Below are 27,495 nucleotides of genomic sequence, written 5' to 3' on the forward strand. Positions count from 1 at the left end.
TACAGGGACTTAACAGGTTCTTTGTATGGCATTGGTGCTATAAAGCACCTTAGAAACCCCAAAGAACCCCCTGAAGGACATTTTTGCATTCATTTTTATTTTTAATAAAATGGATAAGAAAGTCTAAATTCAGTGATTGTAACCTGTAACCTAAAATGCCTCCATAGAATATAGATTGATTCAAAAGTACAAAAATACACATCGACTACTATGTGAGGCTCATTTGAACAATGCTTATACTGTCTGTATAAATCAGTGATTACCAAACAGTGGTACTTGTAAAGCAGGGGAACTTTGAATTTTTTATTTTTAAAGGTGACATTTTAAATGTGTAAAAACAAAAGTGCTGGGATTTTTAGAAGTGTAATTTACTTCAACAATGTATTGTTTTTAAATGTTCTAAAGAATTAAATGTGATTCAACATGTTAATGCATTCAGATAATTTTTTAAAACACAAAATAAATTCTGTTCCTTTAAAAAAAACAATAATAATAATATGTTTTGCCCATTTTTGTGAAAGACACATGTAACCCATCTTTGTTAATTTTTCAGTCATTTTCTCAGCAATAAAACTCTCTTACGTGTTTCCTAAAATTCTGTTCTGGGTAAATAATCTTTTCCTAGAACCGTATTACAGATTGGCTACATAAGACACAGGTTGGGAAACAGTGGGATAGGTTACCTAAGGTTTACCATTAAATAAGAAAATGTGCTGCCAAAAATCAAGTGTACCTGCTGAATAGACTTATTCATAACAGTACTTTTAGTTACTTGTTCCATTTAACGACAATAACCAAAGATTAATTGACAACCAAAAATTGTGAACTTCTGCCCGATGGCCTTTTGGCAAATTTTCTGCTCCTATTGGACACAAATCATGTCCTATGAGGCGGAAATGTTTAAATACGACACCAGTTCTAACGTTCAAGCAGAGGGGAACATGGTCAGAATGCACGGCCAGAGCAGAGGAGAGACTGTGAGTCACTTTGTCCAAACTGAGGCGCTAGTCAGTGCCATAGAGCAGTAGTACAACATGCAGTACACAGGGAAGAGCTTTCAACACCTTTCAGACTACTGTGGGGTGACACAGGCGTGAATGCTACAAACAGACTTTGTGGTACCCCAGGGCCTCCTTGGAAAACGCCTGTTTCTTCTATCGCAAATTTTTCCATCTTGATAGCAAAGATGACGAGAGATGAGCTAATGTGCAAATGAGTATGTAATGTTTGGTTCTGGCTCAAAGAGCGTTACCTTCTTGGCATCCGCTCAAAGCCTAATCCCTTGCACTCAACACCTACATAGGATCCTTCCTTAACAACAAAAAAGCAGTTCAGAAATATTACATCTTCATCTTCTCTCATCATAAACACACACACCTGCAGCGGTAATGCAATAAAAGTCAAATTCTGCCTTTATGAGCTTCCTCCTGCTCATGAACATCTTCAGCTGGACCAGACCCATGTGAGGTCACCATGACATCATCAACATGGGTTTAGTCCAAAGAAGCAGACCAGGGTCACGGCAACCTGAGGACCACAGTTGTGATGGATGCCTGTGTTTATGTGTTTGAAGATCACCTAGTAACCATTTGTTGATGTTGAGAACCACCAGCTGACCATCCTCAGGATGCATCTGAGGTGACATCTGACAATAAACTGAATGTTATTTTATCAGATGCATCCACCACAACCCAGATGAAAACTGCCCTATTAAAAAATAATATATACATTTATTTCATACTAATTATAGTTCTGTCATGAAAACTCTCAGATAGTTTAGCATGTAAGGTACATGACAATGTTAATGTGTTTGGTCTTGGCGGAATAGATCTGCTAAACTGCTGCTGCGGCAGAGCATGTACCAAGACTTGCTACTGCCAATACATCCACAACATGCTGCTGTGAGCATGTAAGAAATACTGCTGCTGCACTTATAACATGAAATAACCCCCATATAGCATACATAAATCACCCTGTAGCAGATCTATACAGGTGGAGCTGGGGAAGGTGGAGGGTTTCTGAAGCAAGCTGCAACTGCTACAGCAAGCACTAGTCATATATTTGAATGTTCAGCAGTGAGCTTATTGGCTACCGATACAAGAGAGAACCAATCAGCTGTGCCATGTGATAATGATGTCATTATGTCAGATTGAGTTAGACCTATCGGACTGCGTCATCTAGAGTTTCATACCAGAACTTTGTATTTCAAATCTATCAACATATTTACTGACATATCACTTGAGACTTACTGATATGAAAATTATAATTAAACTTTATTTGGAATACTACTTGTGCACAATGCACATTTCTTAACATTAAGCCTAAACGTGTTTAAATGTCATTTCTGATGAGTTGAGGGTCGAATGATCTTTGAATAATATCAGTTTTTAAATGCAAGATATTTAAAGTATACCTGAAGTATACTTGTAATAGTTCCACTTTAGCACAATCAAATATACTTCAGTACATCTTTAGTTGAACTTCAGCACTATGTCTTCACAAGTAAAGGGGTCCTATTATGCTCTTTTACAAAGTTTTGATATGGTATTGGGGGTGTACTAGAATGCTCTCATGCTTGGTGGTTCGAAAAACACATTATTTTCTACATCATTTACATTATTACAAACCTTTCTCCCAATTCTGGCACAAACAGCTCGATTAGTTCCAGGTTTGATGAAGGCCCGCCTTCTGAAAAACGAAATGTGACATAACTGGTTAGCTGTCCCAGTGCGTTGTGATCGGCAAACAGCTTAGACGGTGTTTCAGTACTGCCCCGGTATGGCGTCAATATTGCCATTTCAATTTAAACCAGTTTCAGAGCCCAAGAATATTGAGCAACAGGATCGCGCAGAACCTTTGCAAACATGGATATTACAAGACATATTAGAGTTTTTTTTGGCTAATTCACATTTTAGAAAAGATGTCAACAACTGCTTAAAATAATTGCATTTACTATGTACAGATAAGTGCATGTATTATGTTTATTGTTCTTTAATTCTAACATTATAACATGAATTGCAGTGAAAACGGTATACATATATGCAAATTCATTCTCTGCCAGAAGGAGGCGTTGTTGAAGTGGTAGAGATTGACGTTTCCCCAAGCGGCAACCTCCTACTCTCTCTCGTGAGGCCAACGCTTAAGTGACTTAAACTGTGATTCATCAACTGGCCGCTAGAGGCTGGCTGCAAAAGGGAGTCAATCCCATAGACTCCCCATGTTAAAATGCCCAACTTTACAGCAGAAAAAAACATGTTTGCAGCTTGGTTCAAAAATTATTTTGGCCTATATAGCTAATTTTCATGACAACTGTGAGGGGGGTGAATTTTTTTTATAACTCATCCGTTTAAATTATATTAAGCCTTAAAGTTCTGCATAATTAAGGGCGTGGCCACTTGAATGACAGGTGGATTGCCGCTGCTGTCAACATCGTTGAGCTATGTGGGCGTGGTTTCAGCAACCAGCTCCCGCCTTTTTGACCATTTTCGAGTTACGCGCTGCCAAGATGGTGACGGCCGGCTCTGCCTACTTTAGGCTTCAAAAACGCTCTTCGGATACCTACGGGTGACGTCACAGACACTACATCCATGTTTTTTACAGTCTACGTGTTTCCCCTGTATCAGCTGTACACAAAGCAGCGCTCTGCTCACAAATGCCGCTTTATCAGGCGTGAGATGCAAGACGAAATGAAAATGACGGTTTCCTTCAGAAAAACAGTGATATAAAAACACCCGCACTCAATGTATGGGAAACACTGTAGTCTCATAACTGAAGTGTAAATTCTGCAGATTACATCATTGTCCAGTATTGTACTGTCAGCAATTTATTATAAAAACGTTTTCATAATTGTAACATACTACATATATAATTATACAGCAGCACTTCTTCGTCGTCGTTGTCTTGTGTGATTCACTCATCCAAGTTTTAACCAGACCTCGCCCCTCCCCACCCCCCAACAATTCCCCACCCCCCAACCATTCCACACCCCCCAATCATTCCCCATCCCCCAACCATTCGAATTTCCATGATATTCTATTGGGCGGCTTTGTGACATCACAAACCCCGGAAAACAACGCTGTAGTCCCTGTAGTCTTTCATTGTAGTTCTTAAAAGGGATTTTTAAAAAAACGAAATATCTCCCTTTGGAGTGGACTTTGAGATTTGTAAATATGTAGATCTTTTTTATGCCCAAACATACACGCTACACACTGACTAAAATTCAAAACGTGAAAAAGCATAATAGGGCTCCTTTAAACTATATTACTAGTTGTTCCAATTTAGCAGACTTTAAGTAGCCTATATTACTTTAGTATACCAACAGTGTAATTGCAGAGTATTTTTATTAAGCACAAAGATATGTAAATGTATTTGTAGTATATTTATTTTTCCCTGGTGATTCCACATGCCCTGCATCATATTTGCTGAATAAAATTCAACACTTGTTTCTTACCAATTTTGAGGTGCTGATTTCAAAAATAGGGCCTGTTTAGCTCTGTGGCATTTTTAGCATTTTTGATTTTGACAACCATTTGTAAGATCAAAATGTCTTGTATTATATCTTAATCACCAAAAAGCCATGTGGTAATATGTCACAAAGACAGGATTACTGTCTTCCTTTGAACAGTTACAACAACTATTTGTTCCGTTCTTATCCGATTTTCACATATATGAATGGTTCTGAAGGTAATAAATGATTATGCCTAATCCAGACTGAAAAATTAGAAGTATGGCCAGTGACAGAAGAAAATGCAAACATGACAGATATATTCTATTATATGTGTTTTACTACAAAAAGTAACAGAAAATGACAGTTTTTGTGACTCCTTTGCAGATTCTATATTAACTTATACATTTTCAATACATCTTCTTGTCATTAAAACAGACACATTTGTCATTTTACTGCTTTTGTTATTTTGATAACTGAATTAAAGTGGATACAGGCCTGCTATATATACATTTTTGTTATTTTGGGGAAAAAACTGGGCATGATGAAAAGTTTTATACTTTTTATCTCAGCATCATCAAATTAGGTGAAATTAGACCTTTATTTTTCAAAATGTAGGGGTGTTATCTTTAATTGGCAGCTCATGTTATCCATATTTGTTCAGCATGCTGTCTCGCATCAACTTTTTGCTTTTTCTTGCTCTCCAGCTCTCTTCCCCACCTCTCTTAGTCATCCCAGGATGTGTCAGAATTTCTATAGTTTTTCAAGGTCATGCCCAGTGGAGCGGAGAATGGCAATCACCGGAGAGAAAGAGCAAGTGGTGCCAAGCCACAGCTTTTTCCTTTGCACACCCCCTAACTAACCTACCCCCACCCCAGAAACACACCTCAGGTAGGGGGTAAACCACTCCTCACATCCTTCCCCGTGAACACAAGGGGGTATAAATGGAGGTGCGAAAGAGGAGAGAGAACAATTCAGAGTGCAATCGAACAACACAGATGGATCCCATGGCGAGACATGGTGTGATGATGATCTTCATGGCCTCTTTGGTGTGGATTAAATGTTCAGCAGCACCAATGGAGTGCCACTTCAACTCTCAAGGTGAGACCAGGTGTCCCGTCTCATGATGTTTACTCTAAATCAGTTTTATTTGGAGAGCACTTGTTGATCAGGCACTGTTCGATGTCTCTCTTCACAGCTCTGTGTGAGTATGATGGGAAGCAGTACTCTATGGGAGAGAGCTGGATGGAGCAGGGCTGTGTGCAGTGCACCTGCCTGCACCCCGTGGGAGTGGGATGCTGCGAAACGTAAGAGTGGTAACATCTTGCATTAATTTCTCTATTGGATAATAAATAAAAGAACCTAATGAATGGGAATCTTGAGATTTTTCAGTGTTATTTTGGTGCACTGAAACCGAAATTACACTCTTGAAAATAAAGGTTTTTGATTGGCAGTGATGGTTCCATGAAGGACCTTTAAGAAACCATAGATTTCCAATTTAAAAAGCTTCTTTAGATTATTAAAATGTTAATTATAAATGGTTCCTTTAAGAACTGTTCACTGAAAGATCTTAAATTCTTCTATGTCATCGTTGTGAAAACCCTTATTTTGGAGAATGTACTTGTTGCTACACAGAATGTAGTTCATTTTTATATTTAAATCAACCGCTCGATTACAGTGTGCATCGGCCTGTGGACTTTCCTCCCTGGTGTGAAGTTCGGGTTGAATCTCTGACCTGCCAGGTCACACTGGTGATGACCTCTGATCCCCGCCTGCCCTGCATTCCTGGAGAAGAGAACAATATTGATCCAAGACATGGAGCACTCAACATGAAACTAGAAGGTTAGCATGGAGGAAGACTTCAAACCACAATTCACCTGCCTGTCAGCTAACATCTGTCTCACTATTACGTGAGGTGCAATATTACTTCTATAGCACTTGTATTCTCAAAGCATAACCATTACCATTTAAGTTCTCAGTTTAAAGGAAAATAGGATGTGGTTGACATGTATAGCATGTAGGAGAGGAAAGCATTCTTTTATGCATTTGAATAATGTACTGGAGAGACAGATGGGAAGTTTTATATTTGTTTGGAATGTTACGCATTGTGTATATTAATTTGTGCTTGTTCTACCATGCTATTATCACATCACTATAACACAAACTATTAGCACCGTATGTCCTGTTATTATCTCTTTTACAGCTCATTGCCTAAATAGCCAAGATATTTTTTCATGGAGTTCAGGGAGCAAAATTAAATGTGTATTCCCTGTTAAATAGTTGTAACAACAACAACAACAAAAAACTCTTTATGAGACAAGCATTATTTTGATTTGATAATAAATTTGTTATATGTAACTGTTGTGTCATATTTACATTTACACTAATAAATATGTATAAAAAAAATCTCATTCTTTTAATTTCTAAAAAAACTACAATAGTACATTGGTTCTCAGGGGCCTCAGTGAACTTCCAAGGCGGCCACAGGATGATTTAAACGTATTCAAATTAACAAATGATTGTAACTATAATTTAAAATGCTAATAAACACAAAATCAAGATGTAAGCTGAAATATCTTTTCCCCCTTATACCTATTGTTTTCATGTAAGAAATACAGTTCTTAAACCTGCAAGAATCATAAACATACTATAAACCTATATATTTATTAATCTCTCAAGACTCATAAGTTCTGATTAATAAAAATATTTTAATATAAGCAGCTTTGTCAGCATTACAGCAGAAATAGTAGTTCATACAGGTGGGACAACCGTTTCGGAAAAAAAAAACTACCAGAAATCATGCCTCTCAATAACGGTTTTATTCAGTTATTGTTTGCATATAGCGAAATGTTACAAAATAGCTTGTAACAGAGAACTGAAATACAATAGAAACCATTTGTTATTAGAGTTTGGAGCATACGAATGAAATATAGACTATAAAATACAGAAATCTTTACATTACAGGAGGTAAAGCAGTCTGTTGGTCAAGGCTGAAATGTGAAGTAGCTTTAATAAAGAATTGTCATCTCATTGCACGGCAAAAGATAAAAACCAATAAAACAACTCTAAATATAAGCCACCTTTGAATTTAAAGTAGACCGCTAACAGGACATCTCACAACAACAACTCGTTAGTTATATGATCTCCCTGCACAAACACCAACACAACTCAAATGTTGATGCTGTTTGTCCCTGTGAACTGTGAAACATATGAAGCTAGCGTGGGATTTGTGGGAAGCACTTTGATTGGAAGGTCCCAGCTGAAGGTGTCCACATCCACATGCTCTGCCCCCGTCCACACTGTGACTTCTGACTGATTCTGCAGAACCACCGGGGCCTCCACTGGCTCCCGCGCTGTTACGAACTCAAAATGCAGACGCCATCGTAACGTCACTGGGGAAGAGAATAAAATCATTGAATGAGAATGTTGCCTTATCAGAGAATGTCCACTTATTTCCTTTACTCACATGTATTTGATAACAGATTTAAAACTTCAGGTTCAAGCTGAACCGGAAATAAACCAATAAGTCAACCAAAAGCTACATTATCCAACTGACAACTTTTTATGCGTGAAGGATTTTTTAACCTATATCTGTGGTGAATCCTGGTGTGACATTGAGGGGTACAGGGAGAGAGAAATGGCTGGAGGCTGTGTGCAAGCAGGACTCTAGATGTCGGCCGTGACCAGTGACACTGACAGCCTGGCCGGGACGTCTCTGGTACTGCTCTTGGACCTCCTCCTCACTTTGTAGACTTACTGAATACTGAGCAGATATAAATACACATGATCACTACAGAAGCACTTCATGAAACATTTACATTCTCAAAAATTTGGGGTCAATTAGATATAAAAAAAAACAAGGATGCATTAAATTGATCAAAAGTGACAGTAAAGACTTTTGGATTTTGCATTTATTTGAATATTATATCAAATAAATGCTGTTCTTTTGAGCTTTATATTCATCAAAGAATTCTGAAAAAAAAAGATCAGTTTTCACAAAAATATTAAGCACTGCTATTGTTTTCAACTGTTTTCAAAATAAATTAATAAGAAAAGTTTTTGAGTTCCAAATCAGCATATTAGAATGATTTCTGAAGGATCATGTGACACTAAAGACTGGAGTAATGCATTAAAAAAAAATCTTATAGTCCCCAAACTTTTGACCTGAACTATAGACTATACCTGCAAACATGGAATATCCCCTTCTGAGAAAGTGAAGGTGCCAATAATATCTTCCCCGAGCCTGTACACAGTCTTAAAGATGCAGAACTTAGCCACCTTTCCCCGCATGTTTGTGATGTTGAACATATCTGTGAAGGAAATGCATGTGCTCATTACCATATTCACAACTGACACATGAATGACAAGCACACATTCAAAGACACAAGCCTTCCCACATTCACTCACGCACATGGGCATCGTCGCGAGGTGGTGATCATCAGCATGTCCAGAGCTCTTTCTAGCGGTCTTGTATCTCTCCTGCTTCCTTCCTCCTCCTCCAGAAAGGGGTTTGAGGGAGCCACTTCCTCATCTTGGGGAAACGGAGGCTCTGGCATGCCTGCAAAATATATATATATTTTTTGACACTGTGGTGACACTCTATTCACGTACATACTTGTGTTAATTTATTCAACAACCAAGTATTCACACATTTTCTAAAAAGATTAAACATTTCTTTAGGAGTTAAAAAAAAAGCATGTTGAAAGTGATTAGTGCAGCTCTAATGCAGCTTGCTGATAATTAGCCTCTGCTTTGCATGGACAAGACTAACAGGGAGAAAGGAAACCTACCATGAAGCACTAAAACTCTGAAAGGGACTCGCAGCAGCTTGATGGGTGAGTTGACTCGCTGGCAGCCAATCGTGAGCTTGTACACGTACTTCACTGCCTGACCCCGGAAACTGGGTGGACCATCAGTGGGCACAACCTCACTATAGGAATCTGAATGAGGGGAAAACATTATTTACTGGCAGTCTCAGCTGAAAAAAACCTGGCTGTCTCCTGTAGTTCAGAATGACATTAGCCAGGCATAATGAGCCATTACATGAGTGAACAGCTGAACTTTGGCCAGCTGACTATTGGTTTTGAGCCATGAACCAGTTTTCAACAGCATATCAACATTATCTGGGTCACGAGGAATTATTTTAAGGGGTTCACTTCTTATTACTGATGTTGTGAGGGCATAAACTATATAAACAACACAAGCACTTATCAAAAGAAAACTCAATGGGTCATTTAGACCAAAAGTTAAACGTGACTGCATCCATGTCTGGTTTATTTTCAGCTTCTTACAAGTCTTGCTCTCTCCAGGATCCAAGCGGAGGTCACAGAACAAGATCTTTGGTGGTGTGTCCAGCACACACTGCCCTCGTTCACCTGGACCAATGAAGAAACAAGGAAATTGTGAAATCTCTCCTCTTAATCCTTGCTCTAAAATCAAGAGTTTTTCTGTGAATAAATCTGAGATTACAGAAAGATGGATAAATTAACAAAGCTGAAATGAACATCTAATCCTCGTCACAAGCGCACTTTGAGAGACTCAAAGTATTTGGCTTTTACACTGACAAGAAAGGCACAATTCAACATTAATCTAATAGAGAGATTATAAAAGTTGACAGTTTCCCAGCATACAGTACCAACAGGAGGTCTGTGACCAGATGAAATCATTACACTGCTTGATCTTCACGTGCTTTGTCAGCCATCATTTTTCTTGAAATTTATAGGGTTTCTAACTCCAGTGAATCTGCCCTTGTTAAACTCTGCATTTTCCCCAATTAACGATGTGAGTTTGGCAGATTGTATTTGGTCATTATTCTGTCCAGCATGTTTTTACCTACTTTCTGGTGAAGTACAGTAAATCATGCTGGATAACCTTTGATATATATATATATTTTAAATATTTTAAAGTAGAAGGTTATTTTAATATTGCATAATTGTGCATTTTTGCATAAGGTAAGTAAAGCATCCTCACAATAGAACTATTTCCAGTTTCCACAATCTGAACATTTACTTTTAGTACAGTATTTTCTCAAACTGCCACAATTTTGAGTAGTTTCTGTTCAAAATTTGCTCACTGTTCTGCTTCTAAAAACACCAATTCCAACATGTGACATTTGACTGCACTGACACAAAACGTGAACTGAATTGAGCTGGAGGATGACACTATTGTCTAGAGCGGCTATAAAGCTGAATTTAAAATATTGCGGTATTAACTGAATAACATCAGTATCATTGACAATATCATTGTCTTCAGTAGAGCTACTTATCACCGAACTGAACTTGATTCATTATTGCTGAATAATGGGTGAATATTGATTGATGAATATTACACAGTTATTAAATTAAACTGAATCAGCACTGAACTGACTGGACCTGCTACAGCTGCTAGACAGCAGAATTTGGTACTAAGGGACTTTAACTGAAGTAGTTTGCATCATTGAATCTGATGCATTGATTTTTTTTTTTTCTGTTTAATACTGTGAAGCTGCTTTGAAACAATCTCCATTGCATAAAGTGGCATATATAAATAAAGGTGACTTGACATACAAACCACACAATTTTAAATGTGGCAGTAATAGAAAAACTGATCTTCATTTGATTTGCTTTATTTTTGATGTAACGATATAAGTTAAGTAAAACTAGTCTGATATTAGCTGCTCATTTTTCACCTTTGCTTGGTATCAGTACGGTGTCGCTCTCAGCTTGGACGTCCTGCTTGGTGCCCTGAGCAGGTAGAGCCACACGACTCTCGCTGGCATGGAACTGGCAGTGGATCTGAGCACTGGCCCAGGCCAACATCTCACTGTGGAAGGTGAAGAGACGCAATCACAACTGACAGCACATACATATATATGTTAAAAAGCAAAAAACAACAGTGCCTTTGCCTGTTGGTGATTACACTGTTCTTTACCTGCTGGCAGATGTAGACAGATGTGACATAGGATTTGTGAAGGTTATAAGACACTCTAAAACCTCCCCTGCCAAAAACACAGGCCCTCGTGCCATTGATGCCACCACCTCAATCATCTGAGAGAAACAGAAAGGTTATATGCAAGGTACTTGATGGTACTTGACTTTAGATGGGTTTCTGGCCTCCCAGTCTGGACAAGTTTATTGGTTTTAGAGGGGTTTCCAAACTAGGAGACCAGTTAAGACCAGCGTAGACTGGTTTAAGATGTTTTTGACAGGGCAGAGAGTAGGTCATGCATTGTGGAGAATATATTAGTTTTTGAGAGATTTATATTTGATCTTATGCTTATTATGTTAAGCAGTGGCACAAGTTATTAAACAAGCCTTTCCTAATGATTCTACCTCTGATACGAAATATGTGCCGAGCTTGACCGTAGCTACAGAGCGGCGTGCATCTAGATTTAAAGAGCTGGCGTCGTGCGGCGCGGCACAACGACGAATGTTTACAATACTAGCAGGAAGTCCTAACATTCTCTTATTTGTACCCTTTACGATACCTCGAAGTTGTTTCTTTTATTTCTTCCCGTCGATTTTTTTTACGTCGTATTCCTAACCACAGAAGTTAAAAGAGAAGTGTAGCCGGCGACGCTCCAGCAAAATCAAAACAACCGGAGACTTGTCTTGGCCATTATAAGGTTTCCCTGAGTTTTTTCCAAACGGTTTTCAGGATAAATTCATAAACACAAACGCAAACTCCGCCATGACATGGAATTAGACTTTAGAAAAATCTTGGTTATGCATATTATTTTGATTTACTCTGTAAAACATGTCACGAGAAAGTATAGGATGTAAAATATTTTTCTTAACTCCGGTATAGCGATGTCCAAGTCGTGAACGAATCGTTCTTATGAGTCAATTCGTTTCAATGAATCAGTTCAACATTTTCACTGTTTGAACGATTTGTTCGCCAATCAGTCCCAAAAAAAAAATAAAAAACAAACAAACAAACAAACAACAAACTGATAACTAGAAGCTGCCAGTAAAATTTTTATGAACAAATATTATAATAAAAAACAAGTTTAGATAATCAAATTTGCATTTACATTAAGATATACTTAAATGTATTTATAATTCTTGGCAGAATACTAGCAGGTATTTCTTACATTTGAACAAAAATGCCATCGTTTAAATCAACGACTAACAAAGGTTTTTAAAATGTTAATCGAAAAATAAAATAAACAGCAATATGCGTTTAACATATGGCTTTTCTTGAACATTTACACTAGAATACAGTTTATGCGTAAACCACACAACGACTTACTGGATTGCTTTAAAATGATTCTTTGAACTGAACCGTTCAAAAGAACCGATTCGAATAAACGAGTAAACACGCTCATTGGCTCCGTGGCAAATGTGACGTAAAAGTCCCATCCAAAATCACAACGGGGATGGCACGGCTTCCTCAGAAGAAGATAGTTAAGAAAAGTGAAGCATTTATTATTTTAAATAGTCAAGAGATGGCTTATAAAAGAAAATAGATACAGAAAAAGGTTTGTGTTTCTTTGGGAAGTACTGAAATGACGACACTCTTCTGTACGCTACCTCCCCGAGGGTGAGCTCATTGGTACAAGCCAACAGAGGGCCCTGTGTACTGCTCTATCATTGGCAAATTGATGCCTGGCTTTAACCAGTTCATCGAGAAATCGTAATGTGCTGTTCTGCATAAGAAAATGTGTTTTTTACTTACGGAAACGTATAAATGCTGTGTAACGTTACATGCTTTTCGTCTCTAAAACCTAGCGTTTGCTGTTCACTTTGAAAAAATTCCCAAGATCCAGCCGCAACAAAGTGGAAGCAGCAGCCTCGGGACACCGGATGCTCCGCTGACAGTCATGCTCGCGAGAGTCAAAACAAGTGCATCTCGCCACTGACACGCAGACCCCAGGCAAGGGTAAGAGAGGTTTACACTCCTCTGGTGGACTGCGTGGAGGGAACAATAACAATAGGAGAACATTAATTGTGCATGGACAGTCTTAAAGCAAGTGTGACCCAAGTAGCCAGACGTTTACAATGAGGTGAAGAGAAACTGATCAAACGCATATTGGACATTAAAACATCATGCCTCTTTCATTTAATATGTCTTGCCAAAGTATGATTCTGTAATGGTGCTGCATTTTGCAAAATAGGGTGAAATATGAAGTATTAATTATTTAAAGCAAATAGACAGTAAAAGTGCTTAACTTTTATAACATGGTGCTCGTCTGTCCCAGAAGGTAGGCTTACTAATTTTTATAGAATTAATTTTTATGAGTTGTATGTGAGTTTGCATTTTTTTTTGCAGCACTGATCAGTGTTTGAGCCATGTCTAAATTATGTGTAAAACCATAATTTTCAATTTTGCAATTTTCAAGCAATAAATTAATTAGACAAAAAAGTAATTTTGTAAATAAAAAAATAATAGAAAATTCCTAAATGGAAAAAAAAAGCAAATAATATAATATATGAAAACAAATGGAATGGAAACCTACACAACAATAGAAACGGGATATAAAATAGGGAGGAAATCATGGATTAGTGTTGGACAGAGCTAAATATATTTTTGTTATTGCTGTTAAAATTAAATTGGTTTAGTAGTAATAATAATTCATTTATTATATATTTGTTTATTCTTCTTCTTATTGTTATAATTCTATTGTTTTATTTCAGTGCATATACATTGAATGTCAGTGTAGTAGATTATGTCGGAACATTGTTTGGTTTTAATTGTTAAGTACAGTAAAGAATGCCAGAACATCTTGATGTGGGATGGGCTGGGGATCTACAGATATCTTATTTGTTTGGCCAAGTGAATTCTACCAACTAGAAAAAGATTTGCCTGGCCCAGGGGTGAAATGAAGGGAGCTATTGTTATTTAATTAAAAGGAAAAGGATCAGGTTACATCTCCAGCCTGTGGTTGTTGCTGGCAACTGAACTCTGTCGTTCCGTCACCTTGGTGACAGGTGAACTTTGCGTTCGTAGGTAGATCACCTGCCCATGCATGCAGATCAAACATGTGATCTCAAGTCTTACTTGCACAACACAGTAGGCAAGATGTCATTTTTCAAACCTTGTCTTATCTGTTGCTTTAGCCTTAAAACAAAGGAAATATTCTATATGCATTAACACTTTAATCCTTCCTTTTTTCAGAGGATCCAGGGAGCTGATTTTTACGGTTTTGGTTTGGACTGGTGATCCAACAGCTCTGCTATGGATTTAAATGACAGCACGTCTCTGGCTGAGCTGATGAGCCGGTATGTGTCTACAGAAACAGGATTTGGTGTCCCAAAAGATGGCTGGAGGATATGCCTGGCACACGAGTTCAAAGAGAAGCGGAAACCATTTCAAGCCAAAGATGTCTCATTGTCCAACATGATCGAGCATGTTTCTTTAGGGGTCAGGTATGTTTAACAAATCAGATTTCAATAGAAGAGCCTCAGATCCACTTGTTCATTCATTTATTAGAGAATAGAATTTGTTTACATCAAAAGCTAGACCATTATACACATCTCAATGGCCTTTTGCTCTATACCAATATCTATGGTTGAAACAGGAACAGGAAACATTGTTCAGTGGTTATATTTTGACCACAGATGGACATGTTTTCATTCCCTTCTTCTGCTAAACCTTTGTCCACTTGGTTCTTAACAGCTTTATTTGTTCGACCGGTGTTTCATGGTTACTGATAACGTCTTAAGCTTATTGTGTGTATTGCACCTCACAAACCTGTTAAACCAGAATTCTGAGCATGTGGATCATTTGTGGGTTACCTGCGGGCTTGTGTAGCAAGTGTATTTACCTGGATCAGGTGGGGCTGTTTTCCCTCTCTAACTGTTACACCGTAACTAATACATTTCAGTGAACTTCCTCCCTTTGTATGGACCTTTGGACGTTCCTGCTATAAACAGCTTGATAGCGGTTGACCTGGGTTTAGATTCTGGATTTTGTTGTTGTGATTCTTTGTTAATGAACTATTATTTTATCTCTAGCATCACACTACAGCTGCATGGAATTGTCCACTGAGGCTATTTAATCAGTGTCGATATCAGTCAATATTGACCCTGTGTGCTGTTCTGTTCCACGTTAATGTTTGACACAACAGCTGTCACGAGGTTTATAAATCTATACTGTACGTTCCCATTTACACAATCAGTTCTCTGATGTGTATGTGAATACTGTATTCATGAATCATGTTGCTCAACCTTCACCACACTTGATTGATTACTCACTAGCATACTAGCATACTAGCATAGGGGCATGGCTGGCGTCTGCGATAGCCATATGCAGTCATGCATCGAAACCCTCCATAGTAAATGAACTTTGCATTTTCTTTAATCTGAAAAAATGTGGTGTATTAAATTTTCCTTTAATACAACAAACTCCTGCCAAGTGATTATTCCATAACAACATGTAAGTAAAAAAAATAATAATTCCAGTTCACTTAACAAGCATAAATAAATAAATTAGCAAGTCTGGAGAGAGAAAAGTTGCACTTTTTTAGATAAATATGTAATATAAGAGATTTTGATTGGGAAAAACTAAAACAGTACTAAATCAGTGATCACTACAAAAAGTGATTTGTATCCAGGGCAAACACAGTTCAGTGCTTTTTCAGCCTATCCCATAATGCCATCTGCCCTTTTATGTTTGAGTGAATCAGTCTCTGTTTCTAGGCGCTCTTGTGCTGAGTGCAACAAGACTGAAAGCAGCTGTGTGTGCATTATTGCAGGAGAATGAGTGAGACAGAAAAGAATGAGTTGGATGGAGTGGTTTGGGAGTGACTAAAGTTGAGATGTAGTATGTGTATGAGAAACAGAGGTTCATTATTAGAACTAGCATTGCTGTGAAGCTATAAAGACCAATTTAAGAAGTCAAAGTGTGATTTTTGCACATAGATGCATGAGCAATATATTGAACAAAACTCTGTTACCTTCACTGTTCATCAATACCAGTTCAAGGCTATACCTGTGTGTGACAGAGAGAAAAGCCAGTTTAGTGAATTCTTCTTTGCTTTATCTGAGCAGGTATCTGAGATGGTGGTACAGAAAGACCCAGGTTGAGAAGAAGGCTCCTTTTATTGATATGTTTCGGGCTTTACCACTGAGACAAATTTACGGTAAGCGCAAAGACAAACAGAAACATCAAAGCAACAACAACTCTTAAAGGCATAGTTCACCAAAAAATTAAAATTCTGGCATTAATTACTCATTAATTACTTCGTTCATCTTGGGAGCACACATTAAGATATTTTTGATGAAATCCGAGAGCTTTCTGACCCTGCGTATACAGCAGTGCATCGGTAAAACAGTCCATGTGACATCAGTGGTTCAACCTGCCAGTGGTTCAAGCTGTGAGAATACTTTCTGTGCACAAAGAAAACAAAAATAATAACTTTATTCAACAATTCTTCTCCTCTAAATCACGTCTTCCAACATTTTCGGGAGTACCTCTGCACTAAACAACGCATGCTCGTGGTGCTGCTGATGCATGGTACTCTCCATAATTGCAGAATACATGATTTGGAGGAGAAGAATTGTTGAATAAATGTGTTATTTTTAGTTTTTTTTGCACATAAAAAGTATTCTCATAGCTTCATAAAATTTCGGTTGGACCACTGATGTCACATGGACTATTTTAATGATGTCCTTTCTGGACCTGGGAAGATTTCAGTTATATTGCTGTCTATTGAGGGTTAGAAAACTTTTAAAAACATCTTGTGTTCCGAAGATGAACGAATGTCTTATGTATTTGGAGCGACACGAGGGTGAGTAATTAAGGACGGGATTTTCATTTTTGGGTGTACTGTCACTTTAAAATGTGCCAGTGTAACAGAGGACATGTTTTGTGCAGGTGCTCCTCTTGGTGGCATTGGCGGAGGCAGTATCACTCGTGGATGGAGGGGAGATTTCTGCCGGTGGCAACTAAATCCTGGAATGTACCACTATAAAACCGTTATTGCTAACCAGGTAAAGAACTAGTGTCATTCAGTAAAATACCTAAAAAAAAATCCATACCACTGTTCAAAAATTTTGGGGTCAGTAAGATTTTTTTTTATTTTAATAAATTATTAAGCAAGGTCAGGCTAAGTTGGTCAAAAGTGACAGCAATGACATTCATTATGTAAATAAATGCTGTCCTTTTGAACTTTGTACTTTTCAACATTGATAAAAATGGTTTTGAGCACAAAATCAGAATATTAGAATGATTTCTGAAGGATCGTGTGACACTGAAGACTGGAGTAAATGCTGCTGAAAATTGCAGCCTTGGTGGGATTTCTTACCAACCCCAAACATTTGAACTGTCGTGTTTAGTGTTTAGTTTTTAGAAATTAGTGACTCTGTGGGTATGTATTGCACAGTTCTGGGCAAGTGTTTGTTATTATACAGTATATGCTTTTCACCTAGTTTGTCTATTTGAACCCCCTCTATGTCCTAGTTTACAGTGTGTCTGCGCAGGGGTGGTCAGACAGTATACCAGCAGGTGTTGTCTACAGAGCGACCCCCGACTCTTCAGGGTTGGAACTGGGGTTATTGTGGTGAATACGCCTTTTACCATGCTCTGTACCCACGAGCCTGGACCGTCTACCACCTGCCTGGCCAGAATGTCACTCTCACCTGCAGGCAGGTGTCACCCGTCATCCCTCACGACTACAAGGTGACAAGCTGTTAAGAATGTGTTTGATATTTAAAGCACATTGTTGCTTTTATTTATAATTCATTTATATTGTATGACACTTTCCTTTACACAAAAATGGCATCATAACTGTTCAACACTGATAAAAGTGCTACTTGTAAAGTTTGCTGACTATTTGACTTTGCCATCACATAGATAAATTACATTTTTAAATGTATTAAAAAAATATTACTGTACTTATACTAATATTGCAGTTTCAAAACTTTTACTCATTTTCAGGACTCCAGTCTTCCTGTGGCTGTGTTTGTGTGGGACATTGAGAATAAGAATGACTACGCACTTGATGTTTCCATCATGTTCACGATGGTTAACGGGTCTGGACATAAAGACGATAAGAGTGGGGGCTACTGGAATGAACCATTTCACCTGGAAAAAGACGGAGAATCTGTGTCTGGGGTGTTACTACATCACCAGACGCCCGTCAACCCTTACACTCTGTGTATAGCTGCAAGAGAAAAGGTAATGTGCCAGTGTAAATCTAGAAGCAGCAGGTTTTGCCTGTAGTAAATGCACAAAAACAACTTACAGTGCACAGACAAAAGCACTCTGCTAAACAGGTTTCACCATCACACCACTATACTGCATGAGCTCCTGTTTCTCTGTGCAAATAAGAGCTTTGGGTGAATGATTGCTGTGGTTCACCACAATAAACTGTGCAAAGATACTGCTAATACCATATGAGCGCTCTTTAACTGTTTTATTGAGAAACAAGACTTTAAAGACAGCTTAAACTGTTGATAAAGATATATCGATGGAATTCAGTGTTGTTTTGGACCCCACTGATGTTCATTTTATGGACAAAAATGGTTAAAACATTCTTCAGATAATCTTCTTTTACATTCCATTAAAGAAAGAATGTCATACAGGTTTGGAATGATGTAAGAGTGAATTAGTGATGACAGAATTAATATTGTGAATTATCCCTTGAAGTGTGTCTAGGTAGGCAGCTCACTAGGTTTTGAGACAGAGCTGTTGTTGTTCCTCTCTTTATTTAAAGTTTCACTTTATTTTAGTCTGGCCAAGAGATCAGTCACCAGACGGCGTTTAGCCCGAAGGGAACCTGTAGTGCTCTGTGGAGTGACCTCATGACTGACGGACGGCTCGACTCGCCTAAGGACTCCAGCCCACCCACACAGAAAGGGGAGGAAGTGGCGGCTGCCCTGGCTGTGAGCTGCTCGGTGCCTGCTAACAGTCACAACAGTGTGGAGTTCAGTTTGGCCTGGGATATGCCAAAAATCACATTTGGCTCCAGAGGGAGAATATATGAAAGGTATGTGTATATGCAGAATAGGTCAAATGATAAATCCCTTCCTTTCATGTAAATGATAAATGCATCACAGTCATGATTAATGACTTGTTAGTTGTTAGTGGGAGGGACATTCTCACTCTAGACAGCATTTGATTGGACAAACATCTGTGTAGAGCAACATGAGTCATCAATATTTTTGGCCTGTTTTCAGAAAAGTGAACAATTGTACATTTTTAATGTGAACAGCATGATAAGTTATGGAGGGAAAATTTGTTTCAGTTCAGTGAATCCAGATGAGTAAGACCATGATGCATAAATATTTTAACAATTGAAAAAAAAATGTATCATCAGTGTTGTTTTTTGACATCTCCAATGTATAGTGACACATAATATGCTCTCTATCTTGCTCTCTAATCTCTTTGTACACATTGTGGGTCAGGTTACCCTAGTATTTGTTTTCTTAGGTATGTGTGTAAAATAGGTGTCACAGAAAACCATATGTAGTGATTAAATACATTTTTGTGACTTTTAATCTATATACACTACCGTTCAAAAGCTAAGGATCAGTAAGAAGCTTTTTTAAAAATAAATCAATACTTTTATTTACGCATTAAATTCTATTTCTGATAAATGCTGTTCTTTAGAACTGTCTGCTCATCAGAGAATCTTGGAATAAATGTATCTGTTTATATACAAGCATTAACTGATTTCAAGATTGATAGGAATATTTTTAATGAACACCATATTAGAATGATTTCTGAAAGATCATGTGACACTAATGACTGGAGTAATTCAGCTTTGCCATTACAGGAATAAATTACATTTTAAAATATATTAAAGGATCATTTAAAAAACAAATTGTAATCATATTTTACAATATTACCATTTCAAATGCAGCTTAAGTGACTTAAAATTGATCAACTCCAAGTTTTTGAATATTAGTTTATGTTCCTTTATAGTCTCAAATGTTAACCAAAATAACTGTTAACAGATACGTGCATAATTGATTTACAGTTGTTCTCTTACCTGAGAAAAATATTATTATGAAATAACTAAGGGCTTAAAAGAGACACAATTTGACATGTCCTGCCGTTCTTCCTGTTTCAATAGGTACTCTTTAATGCAGTTACATGAGAATTTTAAAAGGAAGTGATGTTTCTGTGTATAAAAAGAAGTACTATTTACAAGCTGCATGAAAAGAAGCGTTTGAGTCATTAAGTTTAGCACAGGGCCACAGTTTGTGCCCCTTACACATTCATATTAGAGCAGCAACGCTAATTTGTTTAATCTCAGAATCCAGGAGACAATGATGCATAAATGCTACAAATGAATAAAAATGTCATTGTTTTAGTTTGCATTACATTAATGAGAATGAGACTTTATTGCATTACATTAATGGGAATTGGGGGAAATGTGCTCAGTTGTTATATGAAGATCTTAATGGTCCTAGAAATATGCTTCATTTTGTTTATAGACTATATAATTGCATTTGAAATGACGAAATAATACCCTTTGATGCTGTGAAATAATCACATTATTTGTGTGGTGTTTTTTTCAGGAGATACACACGTTATTACGGCACCAAAGGAGATGCTGCCCCGTCTCTGTCTCACTACGCACTCACACACTACAGTAAATGGGAGGAGAGCATTGATGAGTGGCAGAGGCCGATTCTACAGGATGGGTAAAAAGATGTCATTTCCCCATGAAAAAGATCAGGCTTGAGGGCCTGTCAGCCTGTCCTGTCAGTTAATCAAGTTGTGTGCTGCCCATTTGTGTGATTATTGTTCATCTAAAAGACTATGTGTAAGCAAACAGTTGTCCTTCCTGCAAATACATTCGACTACTTATTTAAACGAACAGAAGAGTCATGGATTTATCCATTATGTCCATAGACAACAGTAGCCCTTATATGCCATTTTGCACGTATTACTCATTTCATTTCCACAATCCCCTTCATACTGTCGAGTGCACTAAATACAGAATGAATTGTGTATGCTTTGAGTAGTGTTGCCTGAGTCACATGCGACATACTAATTCCAGGTGTCCACCTATTGTTTCAACATAAGGCAGCTATTGTTTTCAGTTGTGCGGTTGATTAATCTGTTGGTATTTGGCTGTTTTGAGATCAGAAGTATTGGCGATATCCTTTGCTAGCTTGGCAAAATTCTTTGTTGTGTCAGTTTTAAAAAATATACTGACAGCCTCGTCATCGGACAAACCACATTTTCTGTTTTTATTTACATATTACTAAATATTGTGTGAAATAAATCTTCAATTAATGTATTTCAATATCCATTCTGTGTATGTTTCACCACCAGTAGACTTAAACACAGTGTTGTTCTAGGTCTCTTCCGGCTTGGTATAAGTCTGCTCTGTTTAATGAGCTGTACTTTGTTGTGGATGGTGGAACCGTGTGGGTGGAGCTTCCAGAGGACGCTGACATCAGCGGAGGGGTTCGTCCTGAGGATGGGGGGCTTCCAGCCCAGCCTGATGTTGTCAAGGATTACGGCCGTTTCGCTTACCTAGAGGGTAAGAGAGTAGGGCTGTAACATTCAACATTAACTTAATATGCAAACTAAACTCAATATTTGTTTAGAACAGGTTCATAACATTTGATTTGTGAATATAATTATCATGTATGCCATGTACAAAAACCATGATAAAAAATATAACCAGCATTGCTGAGAAGAAATGTGTTGCTGTTAATCAGTGTTATTGTAGTATTGTTTATATACTATTATAGTATTCAATTTGAATTAGCGTTTGTTTTTTATTTTCAGTTTTAGTTTGTGTTTTAGTCATTTTGTCTTTTTTATTAGTTTTTTTTATTTCTATAAAGCTTAATTTTTTTTCACTTTTAGTAATTTTAGTACTTCAACTAAAAGTAGTTTATTTTTGTCTTAAAAAAAAAACAATTCATTTAAAATGTTTCATCAAAAATGTATCTTTTATTTAATTTCAGCTTTTTCAAATACTGAAAATGAATTTTAATAGTTTTAGATTAAATTTAGAATTACACTTAGTTCATAATACACTTAAGGTTCATTAAAGTTTAAATCAAGGTGATAAATAAATTCTTTGTCTCTTGCTCCAGGTCAGGAGTACAGGATGTATAACACATATGATGTGCACTTCTATGCTTCCTTCGCTCTCATCATGCTCTGGCCCAAGCTGGCTCTGAGTTTGCAGTATGATATTGGTAAGCTAAGCTCACATTTGAACATTGAATGTATTTGAATTCATTATAAATTATTTATTTTTAGTATTTTGTGTTTTACATTCATTTGCAGATTTTTTTTGCATTCTCTCTTTGTTTAATTATACTTTCCCCCCTCTCTCTCTCATATTCAGCTGGTAGTGTCGTTCAACACGATCCTACCGAGAGGTTAAATCTAATGAATGGCCAATACTCACCAGTCAAGACCCGGGACGTTGTACCTCATGACATTGGAGACCCTGGTGAGTTGTGACTAGTAGGATACCATTAAGTCACACGTCACATTTGTCAAAGAGAGAAAGAGATTTCACCTAAAATAGAAATTGTCATCATCATCTTCATCATGAACCCCATAATCATTTTTTCTTGCATAATGCATTAATATGAAATTATTAGAAATACATTTGAGTGGTCTAATTGTAGCTACCATATCTCTTTGTTTTTTTCAAAATGATTCACCTCATTTTATTAATATGTCAAAAAAACCTACTCTTTGATTTCAAACAGATGATGAGCCTTGGGTTCGTGCCAATGCATATTTGATCCACGATACAGCTGACTGGAAGGATCTGAACTTGAAGTTTGTGCTGCAGGTGTACCGAGACTATTACCTGACCCAGGATGAGCAGTATCTGAAGGATATGTGGCCCATATGCCAGGTGAGGTTTTCTCTATTGTATTTTAGTATTTTGTGTAAAATTATATCCTCTGTATATGCAGATGTAAAGTGACTTGTCAAGTTCCAAGTGTTTTAAGACACATTACTCAAATATCTGATGTTCTGGCTTATTTAGACAGTTATGGAGACAGAGTTGAAATTTGATAAGGATGGTGATGGGCTGATAGAAAATTCTGGCTATGCAGACCAGACTTATGATGGATGGAAGGTGACAGGACCCAGGTTAGGACTCAGAAAGTTTTTATTTTATTTTATTTTATCCTGTATCATGACATAAGTCATAACATCCCTGTGTGGTCTTCCAGTGCATACTGTGGTGGTCTGTGGCTGGCGTCAGTGTGCATGATGTGTAAAATGGCACGTGTGCTGAATTGCGAGTCTGTTTATCAACGCTACAGAGATATTTTGGAGAGAGGAAAAGCAGCCTTTGACAAACTCCTGTGGAATGGTAAGTGTAAGCATACACAGTGCCTATTTAAAACAGATGTGGTCTTCCAGCAACCACATTCAATTGAATGCATTCATTTCCCCCCGTGAAGTGTCTTTCTCCTTCTCTGATAGGCAAATACTACAACTACGACAGCAGTGGACGGAGCCTGTCTAACAGTGTAATGTCGGACCAGTGTGCAGGCCATTGGTTTCTCAGGGCCTCTGGACTTGGGGACGATGACTACCAGGTAGTCTGAAAAACATTTTAGAAGCATGTTTTAATAGGATCAACATTTGGTTTTATTTGTACCACATAATGTTAATTTAACAATTATTTTGAATGGCTTCATTAACATAAGAAATAAATGTAACACTTTACAATATGGTTCAGTGCCTTAACATTAATACATCAGGTGTCATAAAATAACGATTTACACTACTGGGGTGGGTAGGATGTTTCCTTATGCTCGCTAAGGCGGTATTAATTTAAATAAAAAGTTTTAAAATAGTAATAATGTGAAATATTATTACATTTTTATATATATATATATATATATATATATATCTATATATATATATATATATATATATATATATATATATATATATTCTTTTTTTATTATTATTCTTTTTTTTTAATGCAACGTTCCTTTTATGGCAAAGCTGAATCTTTAGCAACCATTACTTCAGTGTCACACGGTTCGTCAGAAATTATTCTAATATGCTGATTTGGTGCTCAAGAAACATTTACTATTACTATTGTCATCACAGTTGGAAATGGTTGTGATGCTTAATGAAGTGTGATGAAGAGATAATTCTTTTTCAGGATTTTTTGATGAGCAGATAGTTTGAAGAACAACAGTCTTTTGTAAAATTATAAATGTTTATAAATGATGAATTTTTAAAAAAAGCAACAAAAAAGTGTTAATTTCTACAAATTGAATTGTTTAAAAATGTATATTGAAATGAATTAATATGAATTGCAATAGAAGTATTGTTGATTGTTAGTTCATGATACATAACAGCAAAGAATTGAACCTCATTGTAAAGTTTTATAAAGTAAAATTAACAAATAAATAAATAAAATGCTGTTAAATTATTTTGCATGGGTCACTTAGACTCCAGAAGGGGTCAGTGTTCTATAGGAAGAGTAAACTATGGATGGGAACTAACAAGAATTTTCTACATCCATTTCTCTATGCAGGTTTTTCCCAAGGAGAAAATCTGTAGTGCGCTGAAGTCAGTGTTTGACCTCAATGTTATGAGCTTTTCAGGCGGGCAGATGGGTGCGGTGAATGGGATGAGGCCAGAGGGTGTGCCTGATCGTTCCAGTGTCCAATCAGATGAGGTGTGGGTGGGAGTAGTGTACGGATTAGCAGCTACAATGATACATGAGGTAATCAAACCTCAGATCATATCACCAGGTTCCAGATCAGTCTATTAATTAACTCCTAATACAACCTGCTGTGTTTTTTTCCAGGGCATGATAGAAGAGGGAATGCACACTGCGGAAGGCTGTTACCGCGCTGTATGGGAGCGAATGGGAATGGCCTTCCAGACTCCTGAAGCATACTGTGAGAAAGGCATTTACCGCTCTCTCGCTTATATGAGGCCTTTGAGCATCTGGGCAATGCAGCTTGCACTGAACAATCGACCAAACCATAGCAAAACCACTGATAAAGATGTGGGACAGGACTGAGCTGGAGCCTTATAAATGTGCTAAAGGGAACATGCGCTGTCGAGCCTCCATAATGAAGTGACCTCTTAGTTTTAAACGATTGCAAAGGACTTTGGAGATAACGTCATCATGAGCTGTTGGTTCACACAGAACCTTAATTTCCAGTTATATTGTAAAACTGACATTTCCACTGAAAATGTGCATAAGCTTTACCACAGTCCTTCTATGTAGCAGCTATAAATCATAGTTTCACGAATGAGAGTGTAAAGGCTTGGTCTCGATGTACTGACATACTGTTCATTATGATATTGGATGTAGGGTCATTGATCTTTGAGAATCAAGAAGTTAGAGCATGATTCTACGTAATTTTCACTGTATGTTTTAATTTATATTATGGGAATGACCTGTAGAGTACTTGAAGAAAGAACTGCTGGTTCTCTCTATCTCTTTTATTAGAAATATTTGTCCATGTATGTGTCATAAAACATCTGAGGCTTTGAAAAGTCAGTACTGTACATTAATCTACAGAATTGTAATAGAAATATAATTAAGTAAATTGGAATGAATGTTTACTGCCACCAGATTCATTTTTTCCTCAGATGCATCAGAAAGCATTTCTTTTTTCTATTTTAATACTTTTTTTTAAATATTTTTTTAAAATATATTTTTATACCCTTCATAAGGCCTTTCATAAATTTTTAGGATGTTAAAATGTAATATATTTTTATATTTAGAATGTTTTTTTTTTTAATGACAAACTCTTAATATGTGTTTCCATATCCCTATTATTACTACCACTCGCAAACCATGCATCACACACTATAGGCAGCGCAATTCTAACATCCTGTGCACTTTGCCTTTGTCTGCTAAAACACTTCTTTCTTTTCTATTGGTCTCTGGAATTGTCAGTCTGCAGTAAACAAAGTAGATTTCATTACATCTATTTCTAGTCATTCAAGGCTAAACTGCATGGCCCTGACAGAGACCTGAATCAAACCAGAGGACACTGCTACTCCTACAGCACTCTCCAATAATTTGTAATTTTCCCACACTCCCTGTCTGACTGGAAGAGGTGGAGGTACTGGTCTGCTTATCTGTAATGCATGGAAATGTATTTCTTTAACTTCTCTGGGTATTAACAGCTCCTTTGAATCACATTAAGTCACTATTACCCACCCATTTTGTAAAACAAGCCCATTTTTAAATTCCATTTTGTAATTGTTTATCGACCCCCAAGTTAACTTCTTGAATGAATTAGATGTGCTGGTCTCAACCTTACCTGTAGATGGTACTCCCCTTATTAATTATGCTTGGAGACTTCAACATCCACCTAGATAAACCTCAGGCTGTGGAATTCCACACTCTGCTTGCCTCTTCTGATCTCAAGAGAGTGTTATGGCTACTCACAAATCAGGCAACTAACTGGACCTTATTAACACACGACACTACTCCACTGATCATGTGCTAGTTACTCCACTGCACACCTCAGATCACTTCCTCCTCACTTTTAACCTCGTTAACATGTTTCCTGACACAACACATACCCCTGCACATGTCATCTTTCGACGTAACCTACGCTCACTCTCACCCTCCCGGCTATCTGCTAGGGTTCCTTCTTCGCTCTCTCCCCCTAAACAGTTATCATCTCTTGATGCTGACAGTGCTGCTGATACTTTATGCTCCACTCTTACATCTTGTTTAGACACTATCTGCCCCTTGTCTTCCAGGCCAGGCCGTACCACCCCTGTCTGATGTTCTCCGCGAACATCATTCTAAGCTCAGGCCTGCTGAAAGGGTGTGGCATAAATCAAAAGATCCTACTGACCTTAATGTGTATTAGTCACTCCTCTCTTCCTTCTCTGCTAATGTCTCCTCTGCAAAAAGGACAGACCATCATAACAAAATTAACAATTCGTCTATTTCTCGCATGCTCTTTAAAACATTTTCCTCCCTCCATCCCTCCATTTTCCTCCCCACTCATCTTTCTAATCATCCTACTACTTGTCCACTTGATCCTATTCCATCTCATCTACTTCAAGCCATTTCTCCTGCCGTTGTACCCGCACTCACTCACATTATTAACACATCCCATCACACTGGTGTTTTTCCCTCAGCATTTAGAAAGGCTCGTATAACCCCACTACTTAAGAAACCCACC

General features: G+C 37.5%; 3 protein-coding genes across 7 annotated transcripts; 2 read left to right on the forward strand and 1 right to left on the reverse strand.

The window, feature by feature from the left end:
• Positions 1-5,434: 5,434 nt before the first annotated feature.
• msmp1 (microseminoprotein, prostate associated 1) lies at positions 5,435-6,762 on the forward strand. The gene is made up of 3 exons (XM_019106779.2): positions 5,435-5,545; positions 5,643-5,751; positions 6,123-6,762. Exons 1-3 carry the CDS (start codon positions 5,443-5,445, stop codon positions 6,289-6,291), a joined length of 381 nt encoding a protein of 126 aa, XP_018962324.1. The 5' UTR covers positions 5,435-5,442; the 3' UTR covers positions 6,292-6,762.
• Positions 6,763-7,241: 479 nt separating this feature from the next.
• On the reverse strand, positions 7,242-13,238 carry rgp1 (GP1 homolog, RAB6A GEF complex partner 1). Of its 3 annotated transcripts, none has more exons than XM_019106772.2 (9): positions 13,100-13,238; positions 11,354-11,469; positions 11,112-11,245; positions 9,736-9,819; positions 9,235-9,384; positions 8,856-9,002; positions 8,627-8,754; positions 8,030-8,207; positions 7,242-7,836 (listed from the first exon to the last, which is right to left on the reverse strand). In XM_019106772.2, the coding sequence occupies exons 2-9, from the start codon at positions 11,467-11,469 to the stop codon at positions 7,613-7,615; spliced, it is 1,161 nt and encodes a 386-aa protein (XP_018962317.1). In that variant the 5' UTR covers positions 13,100-13,238; the 3' UTR covers positions 7,242-7,612. The 3 variants fall into 3 exon arrangements, with proteins under 3 accessions (XP_018962317.1, XP_018962316.1, XP_018962315.1); XM_019106771.2 differs by lacking the exon at positions 13,100-13,238 and adding an exon at positions 12,220-12,262; XM_019106770.2 differs by lacking the exon at positions 13,100-13,238 and adding an exon at positions 11,910-12,201.
• gba2 (glucosidase, beta (bile acid) 2) lies at positions 13,164-25,907 on the forward strand. Of its 3 annotated transcripts, none has more exons than XM_042727382.1 (17): positions 13,164-13,303; positions 14,540-14,790; positions 16,414-16,505; positions 17,240-17,355; positions 17,825-18,043; positions 18,302-18,541; positions 19,096-19,352; positions 20,890-21,015; positions 21,679-21,863; positions 22,429-22,533; positions 22,686-22,793; positions 23,059-23,210; positions 23,346-23,452; positions 23,536-23,678; positions 23,792-23,907; positions 24,864-25,055; positions 25,140-25,907. In XM_042727382.1, the coding sequence occupies exons 2-17, from the start codon at positions 14,600-14,602 to the stop codon at positions 25,356-25,358; spliced, it is 2,568 nt and encodes an 855-aa protein (XP_042583316.1). In that variant the 5' UTR covers positions 13,164-13,303; positions 14,540-14,599; the 3' UTR covers positions 25,359-25,907. The 3 variants fall into 3 exon arrangements, with proteins under 3 accessions (XP_042583316.1, XP_042583317.1, XP_042583315.1); XM_042727383.1 differs by having other exon boundaries at positions 13,289-13,427; XM_042727381.1 differs by lacking the exon at positions 13,164-13,303 and adding an exon at positions 14,300-14,438.
• The last annotated feature ends 1,588 nt before the right edge of the window (positions 25,908-27,495 follow it).

Source organism: Cyprinus carpio, chromosome B7 (assembly GCF_018340385.1).
Source record: "Cyprinus carpio isolate SPL01 chromosome B7, ASM1834038v1, whole genome shotgun sequence".
Lineage (NCBI taxonomy): Eukaryota > Metazoa > Chordata > Actinopteri > Cypriniformes > Cyprinidae > Cyprinus > Cyprinus carpio.

Coding starts and splice junctions, on each gene's coding strand:
- msmp1 (XM_019106779.2), top strand. CDS start 5,443: ATGGATCCCATGGCGAGACATGGTGTGATGATGATCTTCATGGCCTCT. Junction 5,546..5,642: donor GTGCCACTTCAACTCTCAAG/GTGAGACCAGGT, acceptor CTCTCTTCACAG/CTCTGTGTGAGTATGATGGG. Junction 5,752..6,122: donor GGAGTGGGATGCTGCGAAAC/GTAAGAGTGGTA, acceptor GCTCGATTACAG/TGTGCATCGGCCTGTGGACT.
- rgp1 (XM_019106772.2), bottom strand. CDS start 11,469: ATGATTGAGGTGGTGGCATCAATGGCACGAGGGCCTGTGTTTTTGGCA. Junction 11,246..11,353: donor CTGTCTACATCTGCCAGCAG/GTAAAGAACAGT, acceptor CACCTTCCACAG/TGAGATGTTGGCCTGGGCCA. Junction 9,003..9,234: donor CAGAGTTTTAGTGCTTCATG/GTAGGTTTCCTT, acceptor TATATTTTGCAG/GCATGCCAGAGCCTCCGTTT.
- gba2 (XM_042727382.1), top strand. CDS start 14,600: ATGGATTTAAATGACAGCACGTCTCTGGCTGAGCTGATGAGCCGGTAT. Junction 18,044..18,301: donor TCATCCCTCACGACTACAAG/GTGACAAGCTGT, acceptor ACTCATTTTCAG/GACTCCAGTCTTCCTGTGGC. Junction 22,794..23,058: donor TCATGACATTGGAGACCCTG/GTGAGTTGTGAC, acceptor GATTTCAAACAG/ATGATGAGCCTTGGGTTCGT.